Raw genomic sequence first — 23,266 nt, 5'->3', positions numbered from 1 at the left:
TTGCGCTTTCATTTTTAGTCCGACAAAGAAGCACCTGATACGGTTTCTTTCTTTGATATCCGAAGTCGAATTTGAGTTTGTGGATTTTTAAGTTAATTTGTAAAATTGGACGTTGCATCTTTATATATGTGTCAAGCTCATGTTTCAGTCATATATATTTAATGTCAGTCTCTGTTATTTTTTGATAAAATAACAGCACTTGGCGGTCAGCACACTCGCTTCTCACCATGACGTCCCGGTTTGGATTCCCGGCCCGGGCTATGTGTTTTTGGTTTGTAGTCACCCAGCCGAACAAGTGGGTTTTCTCAGTGTATTCTGATTCCCCCACCAAAAAAAACAAGACCACAATCTTGCGCAATATCGGGTCAATGCAATCTACTTAACAAAAGTTAATCTTATTTCTTACAATACTTTTTAAATACGTAAAGTCTTAACTAACCGCCATGAAACAAAACATGCTTAACAATAAGTATAAACATGAGAAATAGTGATTTTATTTTGGAGGTAGAAACATATTACATGATTGCATGTTGTATTTGAAGAATTATTCATCATGTCCGTGTTTTCCTTATAATATATGTGTTTAAATGTTTTATTAATATTAATTTTATGATCATTTGAAAACCATTTGAACAATTAGACGACAGTATCACATCTATTTGTCGAATAAATGGTATAGGCGACCTGTGATGCTTGTAGGTATTTGTTGTTGTTTTTGTTGTTGTTGAAGTTGATTCAAATACGTCGTGTGATTTATTCAGAAGAATTTGATTTATTGAATATTACAATACATTGTAAACGTTAAAACTACCAGAATGATGATTTTTACAATGATATGTTTATTTTATAAGATTAATTTCACATGTTCACTTATTTTAAGTCATAAATACATTTGTGTCACTGTTTAAGAAATATGTTGTAGATATAGAGTTTAAAATGATTTCATTATTTTAAATAACATTGCTTAACATTAAGTTGTTGTACACGAGTCGTAATATACTCGGCAAAAAAGTCATGCGACAAGGCATTTAAATATCGATATTTCAAAACAATCATTAATTAGTCACAAGTGTTGTAAAGTTGTGGAAGATATACACTCTTGCCTGCCCTAATATATAGGTAAAATGATATAGAAAAATCACTAACAGCGTCATTTGATACTGTTAAGAGTCTGGCGGAAGTTTACATATAAAAGCAGCATTGCGAAATTTCAAGATTTGATCATGGATGCGAGGTTTAAATATTTGGAGATTACATTTCAGTTGGCATGTATATGGTCATCTTAATATTACCAGGAGACGTCAGATTTAACATTTGGCGTCAGTCGTTTGCGCAACGTGCGTATAATTTAAGCAGTGTTTGTTCAATGACGATGCATTCGAGGGATGGAACGCGGAAAGGTTCTTTCTGCTCTTTTATTTGATGTCATTTAGAACCATTTTATTGCTTTCATCCCTCGCATGATTGCAAGCAGGTGACTTCCTGTCTTACCCCTATCTTCAATCAATCTTCATCTTCAATCAATCCCTTGAAATTGGACGTAGATTAACTGGCAAAAAAATCTCATTAAACAATGATATAAAACCAAAAATCGAACTTCAAAATATACACATTTTTCAATTATATACTCTGTCGCAAGGCTTTTGTGCCGAATATATAATACAATAGGGCTTAGAAGGCGTTTTGATCCGAGAGCTTAAATTATATTCCGTTGGATCTGCTGGTAAAAATTTAACAAAATCCAGAGTCGGAAACGAACTTTCGATAAAAAACGCTGGACTAATAACCCTTTATAATATATATACATGACTGGTTTTAATTATGTTCTAAATACGTTATTATATTAATAAATTACTTTTTAATGAATCAATTTTGTTTTTTGACGTCATCACAACTTAATAGTATTTGCTCTTTGCTCTATGTCAAATAAGCAGAGTGGAATACGGCCGAACTGCAGTAGGTTTAATACGGACGAACGTATTGCGTTTCGAATTGTGTTGCGTTTGTATTAAATCATTTTATTCAACGAGTTCAGAAAATATGTTGCAAACTTTTTATTATATGATGACAAGTGTCACATTTTTTCCGGCCTAAAATATCAAAGAAGACCTAACTGTTTCACCTGCGGTGCTGATGAGACGAACACCACAAAACAATGTAATTTCCCGCGCTACATGCTTTGCAGAAATGTAGTTTCAAGAAAAAATAGAAACATATGATATATCCGCCTTTAAATTCGGTTGGAAGTAAATAAAATGCTGAGATGATATACACAACAGGAACAATTAAATGAAAATGAGATTTGCCTACTAATTATGTCTTCCCGTCAACTGATCTAATACATTTTGTTATTTGCATGACATTACACAATTATTGTAAATATATGTGGTTTATGTGTCGTATGTAACCCCAAAAGGTAATAGAGCTACTCGCATGAAAGGTCTATAATAATGTTTATCAGTATGCGAAGCTGTGTTCCACAGATAAATTGGTCTTAATATGAATATAAAATATATTAGTGCATTTTGTGTATATATCCGAAGTTATTAGATGTTGCGCACCTGGTGATAAGTTTGCACTGAACTCTTGTTACTTCAGAGTTGTTGGCGTTAAATGATCCCTATTAGTTTCAAGATCAGTATGTTACAGGCTAAGACCGAAATGACCTTCATGTGAAAAAACGATTCGTTGGTAGTTTCTGATCAATAACTATGAACGCTTTGACTTTGGAACTTCATATTCGGTATGCCAGTTGGTCACGACTTTGGTCACTATTTATTTTCAGATCAGTATGTCAAAAGTAAAGGTTGCGGTGACCTTCGGGGGAAAAACGATTCATTTAAACGATTTCTGCTCCAAAAAGGAAAGATACTACCAGTCCTGGAACTTTATACCTGGGTTAAAAGTCGGTTATGACTGATATTATCCATATTTATTTTGACAACGGTCAAGGAAGCAGAAAAATTCAGGAGAAAAAACGGTTATATGTATGCACAGAATTTTACCATAAGTGTATTTAACGAGTGGTCAGATCATGCCTCGATTTATTTTAGCATACCTATTGGTCATGATCTATTATATAATTCTCACGAATATGTCAAATCTAGTATTCGATGGAATGATCAACTTTTTGACACTTCGACGCAATATTGTTGCAAAATTGCCCGTTTTCAACTCTATTGTGAATGATGTTACGTTTGATAGTTGTGTTGCAGTTAATGATTGTATAAAAACATTTACAGATGTCATTTATTCTGTAGCAGAGCCTTTGTTTTCAAAGACTACCATGGTAACCGATAAACCCTTTGTTGATCAAGGCGTATGTAAAAAGGCTAACCGTTTTGATGAAGAATGCTTTAATGCTAAATGTTTGTATATCAATGCACTTAATAAATATACTAGTTGTAAAAATGAAATTAATAGGTGATCATTTTGAGAAAATAAAAAGCTTTATAAATGCCTTGTTAAAAAGGGAAAAGACGTTGTGAAATTAATAAGTTAAAGGCAATTGAAAAGCTAAGGCACTGTAAACCAACAGATTTTTGGAGGCATTTCAGTAAAAGGAAATCTAATAGTAATGATATTAGCACTGATGAATTATTTCGCTATTTTTCAACTTTGAACGACGATATGCCAACTTTATCAAATGTAAATGCAGAGAGATGATTTTGATAGTAATGATTGTATATTTGAAGAGCTTCATACTCCAATCACTGTGCAGGAAATTGAAAATTTTACAAAAGTATTAAAGAAAAATAAAGCTTTCGCCGGTGACAAATTGTTAAATGAATACTTCATTGCAACTATTCACGTTTTATCGTCTCATTTGGAAGACATTTTTAACGGTATTCTTTATATGTTTTCCCGACCAATGGATGGAAGGTATTATAGTTACTTAGTTTAAGAAAAATGACCCCCTTGATGTAAATAATTATAGAGGTATTACGCTTGTCTGTTGTTTCTCTAAAAAATACAGGAATACTTAATTAACGTATTACAGATTGGGCTGAAAGTAATGATATTATAAGTGATGTCCAATTTGGTTTTAGAAAAGGTCGCTCAACAGTTGATGCAATTTTTGTGCTGAATGCTACTATAAGTAAATTTTTGAATGAAAATAAACGCTTAGCCTGTGCATTTATAGATTTTAAGAAAGCCTTTGATAGTATTTATAGAAATGGTCTTTGGGTTAAGTTATATAATGTAGGTGTTCGTGGAAAAACGTTGAAAATTATACGCGATATGTACTCTTAAGGTAAAAGCGCGTGTTAGGAAGTGTAGCTCATTTTCTGATTTCTTTGAATGTTATATAGGCTTAAAGCAAGGTGAAATTATATCTCCGATATTTTTAGAAGATCTGGAGTTGTATTTATTTGATAGTATTGACTCAGGTATTACTTTTAGAAGAAATATATTTCATACTTATGTTATTTGCAGATGATATGGTTATGATGGGGCAGTCCCCAGAAGATTTGCAAAAAAGATCAAATTTGTTGAATTCATATTGTAAATGTTGGGGATTAGAAGTTAATCCAGATAAAAGTAAAATAGTTTGTTTAGAAAACGAGGTCTTGTCAAAATTGTTGAAAAATGGACATACAATGGCTGTAACTTAGAAGTTGTTGATAATTTCAATTATCTTGGAACGGTGTTTAATTATACTGGAAGTTTTATATTGAATCAATCGATACTTGCTGGTAAAGGTTTCAAGGTTCTTAATGTCCTTCTTTCAAATGTTATAAATAAGCCTTTAAAACCAAGTACAGTATGCCAACTGTTTGATGCATTTGTCTCATCAGTTCTTAATAACTGTTGTGAAATTTGGGGATTTGGAAAAAATAAGGAAATTGAAAGGGTTTATCTGAAGTTATGTAAATTATTATTACATGTTAAACAGTCTACATCGACAGTGTCAATTGATGGTAAACTAGGAAGATATCCATTGTATGTAACAAGATATTAGCGTTAGTACATTGTATAATAACCTTTTATCAGATTGTGCGAAAGGGAAAACAAATTGGGCTAGTAATGTAAATGTGTTGCTTAACACAACTGGTTTTTCAAATGTTTGGATAAACCCTAGCTGTGTCGATGTGAACACGTTTTATTTAGTTTTTAAAGAACGCCTTGTTGACCAATTTAAACAATAATGGTATGATTCTATACATAACAGCCCAGTCTTGTGTACTTACAAACATTTTAAAACTTCTTTCGAACGTTCTATGTATCTGGATAAATTTTCTTCAAAGTATCGAATTCCTCATACTAAATTGAGGCTTTCGTATCACCAATTACGAAACTGGGCGTTATGGAAATAACAGAATTGATCATCATGAACGTTATTGCACCACATGTGATAATGGTGACATTGGAGATGAGTTTCATTTTGTTTGTGTTTGTGATGTACATGATGATTTAGGTAGAATGTATATGAGGAAAAATAATATATCGTTAGGCCTAGTATGATTAAATTCATTAATCTTATGCAAGATACGAATTATTCCGAACAGCTTAATTTGTGCAAATTTATTTCTAAGGCATTTGAACGTCGTCTACATTCTAGCTTTTTTTGCATACCATAATATATATTTAAAAATCTAGCTTTCATCATGAAAATGATTATATAAATATTTACTAATAAGTTGTTAGTCCATCCTCACTGTGTAAGTGAAATGTTAGTGTAATGCAAAATACTGGGTGAGCGTATGATTCGTAAACGCAACAATGGTCATTATGCTTCTGTGCGATTTGATAAACTATTTGTGAATGATAGTATTTACAAATATGACGAAAAACTGAGCAGATTGTTTATATCGGCAAGCGAACGAGGTCACGTGCAGACGCATCACGTGGGCATGGAAACTACCGCACCAGTGATGGACATCGATTGGTCGGAAGTCAGCGCGGTAACGGTAGCGTTGACAACGGTCAGTCACATGACGGATACCAACCAATCGAGGACTACCGATGATGACGAACTTTCCGAATCTTCTAATGCATAGGTATTAGGCCGAGGCTTACAAAATAGAGACAATAAATTGAAGATTATATCGTGGAACATTTGCGGATTAAATAAATATTATGACAATGCAGAGGTCATCAAGTACTTAAGTACCTTTGACATTATACATATCTGTGAAACATGGAGTATGGTTAAGGGAGAATTTAATGACTTTATTAAATTATATGTTCATTATGACTTTGTAAGAACTATGAAAAAAAACTGCTAGGCGTAATAGTGGTGGAAATAGTGTCTTTATAAAAAGTAGTTTACACAAATTGATATCGATACAGCAAATTTATAACCATTTTGAAAATTGTATTGTTTTATTCTTTAAGTCTTCATCCATTTATAATTGCAAAGATATAATAATGTATTTTACGTATATATCTCCTGAGGGATCTTGTTATTACAATGATAGACCTGAGATAAATGGTATAAATGATATGTATAATCACTTAGAAAACATAATATATGATTATCCTAATGCAATGTTATATTTGTCAGGTGACATGAACAGTAGATGTAAAGACTTTTTGGATTATATACCGCTCGACAATCTGTATTATATTTTTGGTAATACTGATTATGATGGTAGTACATTTGATAATCATCGTAATAATAAGGATATTTTACGAGGTAATAATTAACTATGGGAAATCTCTCATTAATCTTTGTTGCATCTTTGATATTCATTTTTGAACGGCCGCTTTCCTGGTGATAAAGATGGCGATTTTACATGTTTTTCAAATGATGGTTCTAGTGTTCTTGATTATATGGTCGCGTCTTCCACGTTATTTCAGTATATCAAAGATTTTAAGGTCTTAGATAGAGATGATTCAGACCATTTTCCTATTACATGTGTTTTTGAGTTTCCAATGATTTTACATGATAATGAACAGAACACTGATGTAAATTTGCAGGGTTCAATTAAGAAATTCCGTTGGTGCAGTTCTGTAAAGGATGATTTTTTATTAAAATTTAGAGACTTGTTAGAGACTCAGTATGAATCACTGATTGGATCCATTGGTACGAATGTAAACTCTGCTGTAGATTCTATTACTTCCTTATATCAGGAAGCGGGCAGCTGCATGTTGCAGAAGTTTCGATATGTTTCTTCTCAGCCCGCATGGTGGGACGATGAGTGTGATCGATTAAAATCAATAAAATATGCTGCTCTACGTAAATTCAAAGTTACTAACTTAGGATCAGATCTCAGGTTTTATAAAGACAGGCGAAATTATTTTAAGAATTGTTGTGACGGAAAACGTTACGAGTATCAACGTTCGAATAGATTGGCGTTAGTAAATAGTAGTGATAATCCCAGTTCGTTTTGGAAAGTTCTAAAGAAGAGTAAGCCCATTAAAGCTATAGACTCTAGTATTTCTAGTGAGGAATGGTTCCAGTATTTTCGTGGTCTTTTATTTGTTGAAGACTCTCATGTTGTTGATCCTTATATTAGAAATAATCATGCATATGCCGATGAAACGGCGAGCTCGCTTAATGACCCGTTTACAATAAATGAGACATATGTAAGAAAAACTACGAATACTTGTATGGTTTTTGGAGACTGTGGAAGATTACTATTAGGTATAACATATTTTACGAATTGTATAAGGTATTGGTGTAAATTATTATTTATGCCATCTGGAAGGTATACAAGGCAATGTTACCGAATGTTAAAGTCCCTAGATGATGCGGGAAGGATCTGTTGGGCTACCAAAGTAAAAAGTCTTCATTTTTCTTATGGCTTTGGATATGCTTTGATATCACAAGATATTGGTGATTGTAATTTATTTGTTAAAATGTTTAGAGACAGTATAATTGACTGTTTTACTCAAACTTGGCACGATCATGTGAGTAATGCCAGCCGATGTTACCACTACAGTCACTTTAAGAGTTTACTAAACATCGAACGATATTTGTTGATAGAGATGCCAATAAAACATAAAATTACATATGCTAAATTTAGATGTTCTAATCATGATTTGCATATTGAACTTGGAAGGCAATTGAGCATTGCACTGCAGGATCGATTATGCAATTTCTGTCTACTGAACTATAATATATCTGAAATTGATTGTGAATACCATGCCTTTTTTCGTTGTAAAAATATACATATATAAGGAACCAATATTTGTTAAATTGGTATGAATCTGGTGATGATCTGAATAGTTTTTATGCCCTACTAACCACAAATGACTTCAACACAATAAGAAAATTAGCAGTGTACATATTTCATCTTATGAATTGTATCAAGGAATAAGAATAGTTACACTTTTTGTTCACTTTTTCATCTCATGTATAATTGTACTATGACACAACTTAAAGCATTACATATGATGTATACTATTTTGAAATGTATTTTGGGCCGGAGGCCTTTATTTACAAAATTAACTCTTGACTTGACTTGACTTGTAAAAGTATCAAGTGTAAAGTTTTATGTTAAAATATTGATTATCAGTTCTTTTTTCATGTCTGAGATTTCAGACCTATCATGTTATCGTTGTATATATGTTTAATTGAATTTATTATATCCGGCATGTAATGAGGAACACTTTGTGTTCAAGTTCTTGAATCTTGTATGCTTTCGTGTGTTTCATTGTTACCGAATATCTATGTGCTCTTTGAATGTTCTCGAGTTTTTTTTGTACATTCTCAAGTGTTTGTGTAATCTCGGGCGTGTGAGCCCGCAAGTATTTATTACCTATACCTATACTATAAATGAAAACAACGCCGGGTTAATAAATTATGTTTAGCATGCTTCCTTTTACTCTTCTTGTCGCTTATGAAATACTAACGGAGTGGGGAGGGGATAATAGGAATGCACTTCGTCCGTCTGTCTGTCCGTCCGTCTAGCTGCAACATTTCGTGTCCGGGCTATAACTTTTTTATGCATTGGTGGATTACTATATTACTTGGTACAGATGTTGTCCTCATTGAGACAATATGCAGTGACCTTGACCCGGGTCCATACCTGAAAGGTCAAAGTCACACGAGACATTTAAAGGTCAGAGTACACATGCTCGTGTCCGCGCTTTAACTTACTCATGCATTGATGGATTTCCATATTACTTGGTACAAATATTGTCCTCATTGAGACGATGAGCAGTGACCATGACCCGGCTCCATACCTTAAAGGTCAAGGTCACATCTGACATTTAAAGGTCAGAGTACACATGCTCATGTCCGCGCTATAACTTACTTTTACATTGATGGATTACCATATTACTTAGTACAAATGTTGTCCTTATTGAGACGATGAGCAGTGACCATGACTCGGCTCCATACCTTAAAGGTCAAGGTCACATCTGACATTTAAAGGTTATAGTACACAGGCTTGTGTCCGGGCTTTTTACATTTAGCAGTGTAGACATGTCAATTCTTACTGGATTTATTAACCTTAATACATTTCATGTACTTTTAGCAACAATAACTGAATTTGATCCAAGAACTCGAACCAATTGCAATTTGTGCCAGTAATTCATCTTGTTGTTTCGGGTCCATATTATGACAATGCTAAATAGAGGATAAGATATTAATGTTAAATGAAAGTGTGAAACAAGTTGCACAGATTGATACTTAGCGCACTCTACCAAGCATTATCATTGTGTGCAACACAAATGTGATAAATATGTATAACATGTGTTTTCTCTTCAAAAGCAGTAAAACAATTATAGGACGTCACCACAATATTTATGTATCCCTTAATCGAAAATACTAAAGGCTTGCTATGTTATAAATCAAGGACTCATTTTCCTTCTTTTGTTTCCAAAATAACCTTGACATTGATCTTACCTACACTACACACAATATAAATAACTTCCGTCGTCTGTCGTCCGTCCACACTTAGTTTGTTAACACCCTAGTGGCCACATTTTTGCCTCAATTGTCACGAAACTTGGTAAGGTCATCTGGGGTCAAACACTAGGAAAAACCTTGTAAACACTCTAGATGTAACATTTTCAGCCCAAATATCCTGGAAATTTGTCGAAAAGGTTGTTTTGATGATTTCTAGCTCAAGTTGGAATATGGGTAATCTGGGGTCAAAAACTAGGTCACAGAGACCAAATATGGAAAACCTTTTTTAACACTCTAGAGGTAACATTTTCAACCCAAATATCCTTGAAATATGTCAGAGAGGTTGTTTCGATAATTTCTAGCTCAAGTTCGAATATTGGTCATCTGGGGTCAAAAAGTAGGTCACAGAGCCCAAATATGGAAACACCTTGTTAGCACTCTAGAGGTAATATTTTCACCCCATATATCCTAGAAATTTGTCAGAAAGGTTGTTTGGTTGATTTCTAGCTCAAGTTCGAATATTGGTCATCTGGGGTCAAATACTAGGTCACAGAGCCAAAATATGGAAAAACCTTGTAAACACTCTAGAGGTAACATTTTCAACCCAAATATCCTTGAAATATGTCAGAGAGGTTGTTTCGATAATTTCTAGCTCAAGTTTGAATATGGGTCATCTGGGGTCAAAAAGTAGGTCACAGAGCCCAAATATGGAAACACCTTGTTAGCACTCTAGAGGTTATATTTTCAGCCCAAATATCCTAGAAATTTGTCAGAAAGGTTTTTTGGTTGATTTCTAGCTCAAGTTCGAATATTGGTCATCTGGGGTCAAATACTAGGTCACAGAGCCAAAATATGGAAAAACCTTGTAAACACTCTAGAGGTAACATTTTCAACCCAAATATCCTTGAAATATGTCAGAGAGGTTGTTTCGATAATTTCTAGCTCAAGTTTGAATATGGGTCATCTGGGGTCAAAAAGTAGGTCACAGAGCCCAAATATGGAAACACCTTGTTAACACTCTAGATGTAACATGTTAAGCCCATATATCCTAGAGATTTTGTCAGAAAGGTTGTTTGGATGATTTCTATTTCAAGTTCGATAATGGGTCATCTAAGGTCAAACACTAGGTCACAGAGCCCAAATATGGAAAATCTTGTCAACACTCTAGGGGTAACATTTTCAGCCCAAATATCCTGGAAATTTGTCAGAAAGGCTGTTTTGATAAATTTTATGAATATGGGTCATCTGGGTTTTTTATAGGTACCAACATCACACTTTTTCACAGTAAATTGTGATTTTTTGTGACTAATTATATAAATTCAACCTAAATATTGTAAGATTTATTGCCCTTTGTATCTTTTTAAACAAATACATATTTGTCATGTGTTAAAAAAACTTGACATATAATAGTTTCACCTATGGTGTATGGAAGGGCAGACAGGCACCATCCAGTATGTAGTCCGATCAATTACTTTTAAACCCTTTGTCCAATCATGACCAAATTTGGTCAGAAGGTGTATGAACGTCATGATGTTTAGCAAAATTGCTGTAGTTACCCGAGAGTTATTGCGCTTTAATCATAGAAATTACCTAAAATTGCTCTTGTCCTATCAAAAACTTTTCAAGCATTTGTCCAATCATCGCAAAATTTGGTGAAAATGTGAATGGGCATAATACATCGGAGAAGCCAAATCCCTGTTATTGCCCTTTAATTATCAACAAGTCTATAGCACAAGGTTTTACTGAGGTGAGCGATATAGGGCCCTCTTGTTTCACACTCCAAGGTTGTTTTTCATAATGGATTAAATTTGGGCTTGTTAAGTCTGTCACTTAGGCGTGCATTTGGGGATTATAAAACTGCATGGCCGAATTGTTCATCATGAGAAGTCGGCGTGTTGATAAAAGGCCTAAGTCTTTGGTGACATAATGTCTCGACCAAGCTTGATCGTAGTGGTAATGGCCTTAGCAACTCAACGATATGCCCCTTTATGGTAAAATTGAAGGTGTACTCGTATGTCCCGTACAGACAATTATTGGAGAATTTATTTTCCAATCAAATTAATGTAAAAAAAAACTACAGAAACAAGCTCAGTAGCTAAAAGTTTAAACATAAACCCCGTTTAATGACACAAGGTAAACGCCAAAGACATAGAACACAGAAAAAAAAAAAAAAAATCACAAACAAGAAACATGGAACAGCACAAAACTCCACAAACAACACCGTATATATATATACTAGAAAGAACTTTTGAGTGCGTGTTGGCATAATGTCACAATGAAGTTCAATTTTTTAAGTTTTTCACCTCAATAACTTCATACCTGTGCCCGTATTGCGTTAAAATAGTAGGTTTATGTTTTGTACTGACAAAACAAGTATGCATATTTTTATCCAAAAATAAGGAAACGTAGTAGAGAGTGTTTATGGTCATAATGTTTTGGTTCAATTGTAAGGTAATCTCGTAATTCGCTACGAATTAAAGCTCCTTTGACGTTTAAGTAAACAGTACGTTTGTCTTGTTCAGGAAAAACCTTATTATCCTATCATGATGACTTTCTGACAGTTTTTTGGGAATATGTCTCGAATTACGTGAGTCGCTGGTTTTTTTTTTATGTCTTGTGCATATTAATGCTTTAGGCAATGGACAAAAGGTCTCCTAGTTCAATCGTGTGAATGAATCTTATCAATAAATCCATGGTTTTACGTAAGGATTCACCTGGCTTATTTTTTGGTATAGTGTATGATGTTCGCACAAAGTTCGCCTTTACATCAAAGCTTTTCTCCATTTATTTTACTACGTGTTTGTCGGCGAAACGCCAAAATGTCAAACCTGCCAATATCGTAATCTTGATACAATTCTAAGACAGATTACACACCCAAAATATCTTTGACCAGTTTGACCTTAAAGACAAGGGTCTTTCACGCGACACGCGAACAATCATTGTGGCAACTATGTCGTACTCATATAAAGTGGGCTCGACAAAAAAGGTGTTGCAAATGGTCTCTGACTATGTTTTGCGGTCCAAAAAGGCATCACCTCCAAACCCTGGGAATTATAATTGCATGTTTGGCATCCCTGTGAAAAACAATCGTTAAGGTTATACCAATTACATGTACATTGCCTGGGTCAAAGTGCAATCCAAGATTTCCAATTTGAACTCTGTATTCATAAAAGCACTTTGCTTATTGATACAATCAACTCTTTAGAAAACTGTTTCATTTCTATTCAGCGGTGGGCCCAATATTGGTGGTGTTTCGTTTTAATTCAGTTATGGCCAAGTTGAAAGTGTCGGCAAGATAACACCGACGACGAAATAAAGGCTATGGCAATACATCGATGATTTTTGCTTCGGAGACAGACGAGCTTAACAAAACTTCAATTTCATTAACTATTTATTCTGATTACATATGAAAAAGAAAGGATCAGTTATTTACAAAATATAACATACACCTGTTAATATTAGTAACACCAAGCACTTTCTGATTATCAACATTGCCTAAGTGTCACTATTTGTCCATTCACACCTAACCATAAATGTTTAATGGTTGATCCGAATTAAAATGGTCATTGATATTTTCAACGACAAGTTATTGCATAACATAAATTGATTATTTTTGACAATATATCAGTTTCATATTCAAACAATATTTGTACGAAACGGAGTCCATTCAACTGATTAGACAATTGTAGGCAATCCAATTTGTCCCCAATAGGTCCATCCAACATCTGCCTGTGTGTTCCAATTAAACGATTTCACGGTTTCATAGATAATGTTTGCTTGTAGTTTTGATGAAGTATTTATTTGAACGGTCATCGGTTTCGGTACCCTACTGCACACTCTCTTCAAACCTTCTGATATTGCCAAAGCACAGAAACGTAATGGAGTTGGAAACTTGGCCTCATTGCCTGCAAAACAAAACGGTTATTTCTGAAATTGTATACAGATTTAAAAAGCGTTCTAACTGAAATCTGGAAAATCTGCCCATTTCCAACGTTACAATAATATCAGCAGCTTAACAAATACTCTTGTCCCGTTAATAGATTCTTTATGTAAAGACTCAAACATATTTATAAATAACGTAAACCATATCACATTTCTTGTTACATTATATGTTTAACATCATTAGTGATCTCTTAAAAACCAATGGAAAAATAGCATAGTTATATAAAAATATCCATGAATTAGGAAATCATTTCAAGCTGCCGACTGCCACAACACCGTTCATATTGGTAGGGGAAATATTTTGACATGTCCTTGAAGGTATAAACCCATAGCAAACAATCTTCATTAAGTTCTACGTATACAATTTTTTCTTTTGTTGTTGACACGAACTACATACGCTCTTCTTGATCGACACATTTACATAGTCCAGCATCGATACTGTAGTTAATTGACTTATGAAATTAAAAGTTATAATGACAAGGAAAACTAACCACTTTCTCCAATCAAAGGCAGATTGATTATTGAACTTCTTTGTTCAACACCTGCCTCTATGATTAGCTTCGTTTTATCCATTATTCTCTTCTTGAACTCTCGGATATCAATTTCTTTTTCTGGATTCCATTTTGGAGATGGATCTAATATTTTCTGGCTCATGCGTTCTTGGGTATTTTCTTTAGGTCGTTGATATGTCGATTTGTTTGTAAAGACTACCTGACCATGTGTGGTAACTCCAACAACTACACTTACGCTAACATATTGCGTGATTTTGACCGGAGCCACCTTGTCGGAGATCGGCCATTGTTTGCTTGATTGGATATCACAAAAAACCCTATTCATTTCATCTGCTATTGCATCGTCTTTCAAAACGATGTGTACATTTTGTAGCTTCCTCGTAATCGGTTTAAATCGTTTAATTGCCTCTGCTATTATTTGACCGCTTTGCTTGGAACTGAGACGATGAAGCAAACCTGTAACATAAACTATGTGATAACATATTGATAATCGTTCAAAATAAATATTTCAAAGAAATAAAATATGTTCTAGACATCTAAGTCATACAACTGTGATAATTTAGAACGTTTGAGTCACACAAGTAATACTGGCTAAGGTCAGAAATCCTAACACTTGTCGAGTTTTGTTATTTTAATTATCTTCGATCGTTGTTGTTATATTAAGTTTATTTTTATTTTTATTTTTGGTTGACAATATCTGTCAACAAAAATACTCACGATTTTATCAAATTTATGTCGAAACTCGTTCATTTTATGGACAGTAAATTACCCTTCAATTTATGATATTGAGGGCAATAGCACCGAACACTTGAAAATATTTTTTTTCAAAGATGATACAACAATCTCAAAATGTTATGATACATTTTAACAAAATGATGTCGAAGAAGATGCGTGCTTTAAGTTTGAATTGAGTTAAAGACAAATTGATTACAATTCAACATTAAACACTCGGTTATAACCCGCCAAAAAATTTCCCTGAAAAATGTTAATGAAATTATAATTAATAAGTATGCTATATTAATAAAATACTTAGCTGCGTAGTTTTCTATTGTTTCCACCGTTTTTCAAAACATGCGATTTAAATATAAAGCCTGATTTTTATTTATCAATATCTTGAAGCTATGTAAACATAACTGCGAGGGCTCAAAGATGGGAATGCGGCCGTCACGTCATTCCCCCGTGTGCTACATTTTGATATTTAAGCGTATTAGAAAATTAAATAACTTTTTTTAGAAACAGATAACGAAACAAGATGAAAAATCGCAAGTGTGACAAAGGCAAGCCTCTGTATTGATCTAGATCATCGAATTCTCAAACCGCGTTTTGATACAGGTGTTTGGGATTCGTATCTTGGTTGGGTTTGTAACGTCAACCAGTATAGAGTTATAAACGTTATCAAAACGATAACAAAATACACACAAGTAAATTTAAAATAACAGCGTTATCAAATATTTCATAGTAAAATGAAATAGCTATATTTTATATTCAATTTGATATGTCTGGTATTAGTTGATATCCAAAGGTAACACACATTACAAAGTAATACCTGTCCCCAAGGCCGGAACTGCTATAGCACCTGCTCCAAATGAATTGGATATTTCAAAGCAACTTAACAGGATGTTTTCAAACTCTAAAGAGTCTTGTGTTCCGAATTTCTCTTTATATGGCAGGAACGCGTGGATAACCTTCTTGCATTTAAGGTTCCCTGCTCCCGTAACGCAGCACTCTCCTGGTTGTAATTGTGTTTTCGCAGCATTTTTACATTCTCTCTGATAATCATTTCCGCCAACCTTTGCTAAAGCGCAGGCGACACCATTCGAGTTTGAAATCAGTGCGTCCGAAGGCGATATGATGAAATCATCATTGCTTTTAACAATGTCTCCCACACTTATAGTGATAAAAAAATCACCACAGTCTACTTCAGATGACTTGAAATCAGTTTTGCGATCAGTTCCGAATAAGAACCATCGTTTGAAACGTCAGCAAAATGACGGTCGTCGAACGATAATCCCGAATACGCGAGCTCCATTTGGCCCTTGGCATAATCTGGTTCATTTGGAAAGAAGTTTTGCAAATAATTTTCAAACATTGAAACATTTCTGCATCGTCCTTGGACTTTAATGCAATTGTCTGAAGACTGCAATGATATACCAAAGCACTTTTGTACATCAATTGACCAAGCATCTAAGGCCTCGTGTGATTGTAAATACTTTACAATGCCCTGATTGATCGTCGCTGTCAATCTCACCTCCTGTATAAGGAAACATGTATTATCGAAAGAATATCAGCCAAATTGCTAATACGACATTGACCTTTGACATAATGATATTTATAAATGATTTCAACTGTTAAAGTTCAATATCCTTACTAAGTTTGACGACCTCAGGATAATTCGTTCTGAAGATATATATATATATATATATTGAGCGAAAACTATTTTTTTCAATCAAAGTTCGCTTGGACCTATCTGGCCATCAACTCGTTTGGTTATCGTCTCGTTAAGTCTATTCGACATGATTTAAATTCTTACTAAGTTTGATGACCATAAGGAGCAAGTGCGTCACGATTTGTTTAACAAAGGTCATGACGACCAAAACATTACTTGTCATTAATTATTATTCCTACCAAATTTGAAGAAAGTATTATAAAAGTTCTGGATATTAATGGATCATTTACTAGAAATAACCATATTCTGTTTGTGCAGGACCCTTTAAAGTTTGTAGGATGAAATATCTGGAGTATATTGGAATTGGACCGTTTATAAATAAAACGACCCTGACCTTTGATATTAAGCTCATTCTATCCACTGAAAGAGTCCACTATGTAAACACAATTTCAGGACACTATAACAAGTTTAGGTCCTTCATAAAAAATGATCTAATTCGTTTTACCACAAATCATCCTTTACACGTAATTGATTGGAACGTTTTTTTCTAGTTAAGGATACAAGTACATTGTAACTTGACCTTGGATCTACTGACATCAAAAGAAAACGAAATGATCTTCTGACCATATTCAATGTTTGTAAACATTTTGAACGGTCACCAATACTTATGTGAAAAACTACAGAAACAAGCTCATTAGCCAAAAGTTTAAACATAACCCCCGTTTAATGGCAAATGGTAAACGCAAAAGACATAGAACACAAAAACAAAAAAATCACAAACAGGGAACATGGCACAATGGCACAAAACTCCACAAACAGCACAGTGCATATATACTATATGAAAAATATAGGAATGTCAACAAGGATTGTTAGGCACCAAGTCATAAAAAGTAATTGAGCGAACTTGAAAATGTAGTCGATACGGAAGACGACGCCAGACGACGCCGGATAAAATGTTCCTTAACTGTATGACGTTATTCACAGCGCCAAAACAAATTTGAAAACAACTAAAAGGAAACATTCTATACTGTGAACTTTGTTTAAAAATCGGACCTACTTCAGCGTCTATAAGGGGTTTCTTCGGAGTTTCACAGACTGTTTGTTTTGTTTGAATCTCTTCTATCACGTCATAATCATCGTCAACATTCGTTCCAAGATCCAACCTGAAAAAAATAACATTACAATTAAAAATAGAAAACAAACCAGGGAAAGAAAGATATATACAAGGTGATTTTGACAGAAAAAATAAGTGCTAATAGAGAACAGTATCGATTTCTATGATTGATAGAAATATAATCATAGTCCTTTTGCACCGAAATCTGCATTCATTTATTTCAAGTATGCTAAAATATACGTTTGTGTTGTCGTCTGCGAAGCATAGCAGATATATGGAAATTACTTTTTCCGGCTTCGTCTTCGTCACACTTTCGTTTTCCATCAAATCCTCTTTTTTCAATGGATGACCCCTTTTTGGAGGGGGCGGGGGCAGGGGTCAATGGTCAAGGGCAAAGATCATCGTCAACTCAAAAAGAGATGCGGTTTCCGATCAATAACTTTTAAATGACTTGTACAGTTGTAAAACCCTTTGCGTTTGGAAAGGTCATCCGAAAACCACTATTGATTATGAAGTCAGTAGTTCAGAGGTCAAAGTTACGGTGACCTTTATCAGCACAATAGCTGTCGTAAGAAATCGCGCTCGACTAGTATGAAATAAGTCAATTAGGGGCCATAATATGTTTAGGATCATATGATGCTGTATAACTGTTTTGTGTGGTAGCCCTGAAAATTTGTGTGAAGTGTCAAGTCAATGTTGAATGATTTTGGAGATATAATCAATTATTCCAATGAGCCGAAAAGATATACCGAAACGTCTTCCTAAATCGTATTCAGTGGTTAGCGTACTCGCTTCTCACCTGATTCACGGAGGCTTGGTTCACTAGGTGTACAAATACATAGTAGCAAAAGGGAAGGTCAGTTTACAAATTGCTTTGAATATGATACATACAAACAAATAACTGGGCTTAAGTTTTAGAAACGCAACTTAACATTTGATTTCATAGCAAGTTATGATATAGATGCTGTGAGTATATAGGATATATAGATTAAACTCTGCGATATTGCATCTTTTAATAAACTTGAATATTACTAGAATTCTTCTCCAAATAGTCGGCGTTACATATGCGACAAAATATTTTAACTTCTTGTTACAACAATAACACATATGAAAATCGAGCATACTCTTTCTTTGTCTCGGTTTCTTTCCCGAACGAATGTGGCGACGAAGTAATCTGTTCAATATTCCCCAAAGCAATTGACGTCTTTTCCCCAGCACCATACACACACATTTCAACAGCCGGATCTGGAGGCTTTACCCAGGGCATTCCAACAAAGCTGGAATTTCCGACGTAAGTTCCTATAACATTTTTTAAAAAGGCTAAGGATTGTTTTGAAATTAATGTTAAACGTTAAACGTGTGTATTTGATTAAACGCCTATTTTTATACTTTATAATCAATGGTGTTGTACAATACATGCATGTAACGTGCGCTAAATACACATTCAGTTTCATTTCAGGCTAAATGATGTTTGGGGCAACATATGACAAAGGTATTTTTGTAAATAAAAGTCTGAAAAACAATTTTGTCACGAACTATGTTCAATAGTAGGAACCATGCTGAGTATAAACTGTTTTAAACAAAGATAAATGACAGAGATTACTTACGTAATGTGTTCATTTTCGTACCACATAACATTTTTTCTAAACTGGCGATGTTCGTTCCACTAGCTAACAATATAAGTGCGCTCCTCAGGTAACGTAATTTCGCAGGGTCTCTTTCAAAGGCTCGAATCACTGTCTGAACAAACTGCACGTCTGTGAAATCTAAAGTATGTTTTAAATAAAAGCACTGAAAGCTTTGGAAGTATGTTGAAGCGACAAGCTTGATTTTACTTTTTTAAGGATTCTGAAAATCGAATACAAGACTTTGAGTGGACTCGATCTGTTACTGTTACCGATAAGTGCTTGCCATTACTTAATGAAACACTCCAAAATAAGACTAACCACAATTGATACAATTGTTTTTATATACCAAAAAGGATGAATAAATGTCGGAATCAATGATTCTTATGAAGGACACCAAGTTTAATTTTAACGAAAGGTACAAAAACTACGGTATTCCTACCTTGAGACCATAGAAATCTCTTTGCACTCATCAAGTATTTGATTTTTTGAGTTATCATCTATTAGATACACTGTTACAATCTTGTTACCAGTAATTTATATTTTCCAGAATGCGTCCAGAATGCGTTATTAAGTAAGAAGTTTATCGTGCAAATGTTTGTTATGCATGTGTATGTATTGATGTTGAAGTGTACATAATACATTATTTTTAACCTGTTTTCAATATAGTTTATAACTTCATTATCGCAGCTGAAGCTTTATGAGCCTACAATCGAAATTGTAATTTATTTAAATGAATAAAATGTGAACGAAATCAGGGAAGATTTAACTCCAAACAAGTAAGATATCGGCAACACGTTATAATTTTGCAAAGTTATTTTACCTTTTATATGATAATTTCGTTAACATGTGATTGTTTCCAGCATATTAATCTTATGATCTTATTTAAGTTACGTTTGAGGTTGAACACATATTTATACATGTATACAGGCTAAAAATACATAGTCTCTAGATGTAAAACAGTTTGTTTTTTTATTGAAGAGGAATTGCATCAAAGGCATCCTATTGTGATATTCTTGTTGATCTATATCACATTTGAGACTGTCACACTACATTTTCCCTCCATTGCATAAGTGACTTCCTTAGTTTTATGATTATAATTATTTGAAATAATACTGATTAAACCTTCCCGGTCGAGTTGCTGAACTGGGCTGAATAAGGCAACATCTGTGATCATTTTCTCGATGCAAGCGTCCAGTACTGTTTCCACAGCATGTACAATATGCGATATTTCATCAGAAATACCGATCCACGTGTAATCATTGTCCTTCTTTTCTTCCCAGTTTAGACCTACAAAAGAGGTTTATTTGGACATGCTTCCTCATTATGGTCGCAATTTATTAGTTTAAGTTAAGTGGAGAAAATAAGAAAACATCTTATGAATTGAACACGCCATGTATTTGTTGAAATGACGGTGCTATATAAAGTAACACAAAGTGAAACCATACAATTATAATTGGCTTTAAAATAGTTGGGATAGACTTCCGTTAATATGAACACAATTGAAACAAGGGATGGACTGCAAATACAGATTATTGTATATCTTCAATATATACCATTACGTTTCATTATCATACTATATGTTTTATGAAGCGGTTCATGTATCAAGAAGAAGTTTAAAAAATAATTCATGAGCATGGCATTATTTTATAGTATCCACAAGTACTAAACTGCACACACAGTAAAATGGTTCATTAAAAAACTATAGACACCAATAGCCGACATGGCGAGCCGTCGAAAGAGACCTTGTCACATACTTTTTGCTCGTCCATGCAATTGTGCCCATGCAATTTCGAAACATAATAACATGGAGTTAAATATAGCAGAAACCGTAATTATGATGTTGACATGACATACCAATTGGTTACATTCTACTATTTGTAATATAACGAAGATTAAGAGGTGTTGGGCAGAATATAGAAATGCACCTCCTATTGCACCCAAACGAATGAGTTTTCAAAATATCCTCTCTTTTTGTGATCTTGACCTCCTAGATCTGGCATGTCACCAACAACCAATAAATGTATGTGTGCTTGAGCTACTTGATTATCTAAAATGCAAGGTTAAGATATTGCTCGGATAAGTTACTAGCCTACAAACACAACTCCTTTTGACCTTTTAGTGTCACCCTGACCGTTGATATACAGGCCTGAATCTAAACCAAACAAACTGCCATATCATAATGAACATAATTGTCCAAAGACTGAGGATTTTTTATGGTTCATCGTCAAGATACAGAGAAGGAACCAACAAATAACATAACTCATTTTGAAATCAGTGACCTTGACCTAAACATTAATCTTGAACGTCAATGCAATCCTAGGGTGCGTCGCCACATTTACTTGCTACAAGCCAAATTTCATCAATAAATGTCACTTGTAACTAAGTTATCGAGCAGAAACTTTTAGTCTTTTAGCAAGACTAATTTACCACGAAGCCAATACGAAAGCACGTCATAACGTGAAATTGGTACATATAATTTTTTATCACTATATGTCACTCGTAACTAAAGTCAGAGCAAAAATGATACAGCTTGTTTTATCGTCGTTTTTTTTTTAATTAAAACATGCAAAACGCTTGAACTACCTTGTTCGCCTGCACCGACTGCGAAGTACACGTGAAGAGTTGATCTCGGGAGAAATTTTAGTAAGAATATGTTCCCAACACAAACACGTAGAGAATACTGTCCATTTCCAATATGTTTGTAGAAGTCCACCATGTTTTCTGTTAAACAAACTTCTCGATTAAAAGCACAATGTAAACAATTTATTTTAAAAATTAAAGCTATAACAGAAGGACACCCGGACTTCATACAGGATGTTATATTTATCAATTCAGGCAGATATTAAAATTACATAAGAGATGATTTATAATTAATACAACGGAAATGGTTCTAACGTAAAAAAACGTAAGTGGAAGTTTATCACTTCACAAACTGTCATAACTATACATACAACATTCAAGGTTCAAGGCCGCAGTACTACAGACAAATAAGTCTTATAACAATAACGCCTGGCATGAGTACACTTCATAGTTACCATGTGTACCAAATTTCAAAACTATCTTCTTGCATTGTTGGAGTAGTTCACACCACAAAAACCAGTAAAGCTATTTATAAGTACTACTTCAAAATACTTAATTCTTAAACGAATAAGCCTCCACTAACAAACAAGTTAAAGTATATTTCTAATACAGTGAGAAGTAATTCAATCCACATTCTGCGGAAATAGGTCGAGCATATGCAAGACTTGGTCTCTATTTTCAACTCATATAAATATATTTAGTGAAATAAAAATGAAAAAAAATAAACATATAAACCGAACAGAATAGTATACCGAGGAGAATTTAGTAAAGAACATGTGACTATAATGAGAGACAATCATATTTAATAAAACGATAACATACCATTATTTATTTTCTTTCTATCTGGTGAACTCGATCTCTTACTTTGTGCGCTTATAAAAGCCTATAGAAAGAAAAATACAACAGTTATTTGTTGAATATGTAATCAAACTCGATAAGGGTCATTGGTCGTCATACCGTAATAGTAACTAACGTTCATCTTAAAATAATAGTTTCCGTACTATAAGCGGCTATAAAAATGCACTGAAACAATATTACTGCACGCCGATGCTTCATCAGTGCAATATCATTGATAAATGCATTGAATTGTCTGAAATAATAATACTATTTTTTTAAATAGATACATTGGTTAGCGCTTGCTTCGTACATTGAGTTGTCTGAAGAGATGTTTGCCAAACATTATGCCGCCCCCCCCCCCCCTTACTGAGCGCCATGTTGTCAAGATTTTTTGGACAATTGAATGAAATATATTTAAAGATTATGACCATTCAAAGTGTGAGGATAGTAGGTACTGTTTTTAAC

At 34.0% G+C, this 23,266-nt stretch overlaps 1 protein-coding gene and 1 pseudogene across 3 annotated transcripts in view; one reads left to right on the top strand and one right to left on the bottom strand.

Annotated features, from left to right (window-relative positions):
• The first annotated feature begins 227 nt into the window (after positions 1 to 227).
• On the top strand, positions 228 to 15,995 carry LOC128210521 (uncharacterized; annotated as a pseudogene).
• LOC128211438 (uncharacterized) overlaps positions 13,187 to 23,266 on the bottom strand; it is a 23,840-nt gene continuing 13,760 nt past the window's right edge. For 2 of the 3 annotated variants that reach the window (XM_052916234.1, XM_052916233.1), the window contains 9 exons: positions 22,787 to 22,847; positions 21,968 to 22,105; positions 20,507 to 20,671; positions 19,364 to 19,522; positions 18,881 to 19,055; positions 17,700 to 17,805; positions 15,803 to 16,507; positions 14,236 to 14,712; positions 13,187 to 13,707 (listed from right to left, as the gene is read on the bottom strand). In XM_052916234.1, the coding sequence (XP_052772194.1) occupies positions 16,172 to 16,507; positions 17,700 to 17,805; positions 18,881 to 19,055; positions 19,364 to 19,522; positions 20,507 to 20,671; positions 21,968 to 22,105; positions 22,787 to 22,847 (1,140 nt within the window). In that variant the 3' untranslated portion in view covers positions 13,187 to 13,707; positions 14,236 to 14,712; positions 15,803 to 16,171. Of the gene's footprint in view, positions 13,708 to 14,235; positions 14,713 to 15,802; positions 16,508 to 17,699; positions 17,806 to 18,880; positions 19,056 to 19,363; positions 19,523 to 20,506; positions 20,672 to 21,967; positions 22,106 to 22,786; positions 22,848 to 23,266 lie in introns of those variants that run through there. The other variant, XM_052916236.1, reaches the window with a different exon arrangement.

Source organism: Mya arenaria, chromosome 12 (assembly GCF_026914265.1).
Source record: "Mya arenaria isolate MELC-2E11 chromosome 12, ASM2691426v1".
Lineage (NCBI taxonomy): Eukaryota > Metazoa > Mollusca > Bivalvia > Myida > Myidae > Mya > Mya arenaria.
The sequence above is the reverse complement of the archived record's forward strand: the minus strand, read 5'-3'. Positions and strand labels throughout refer to the sequence as shown.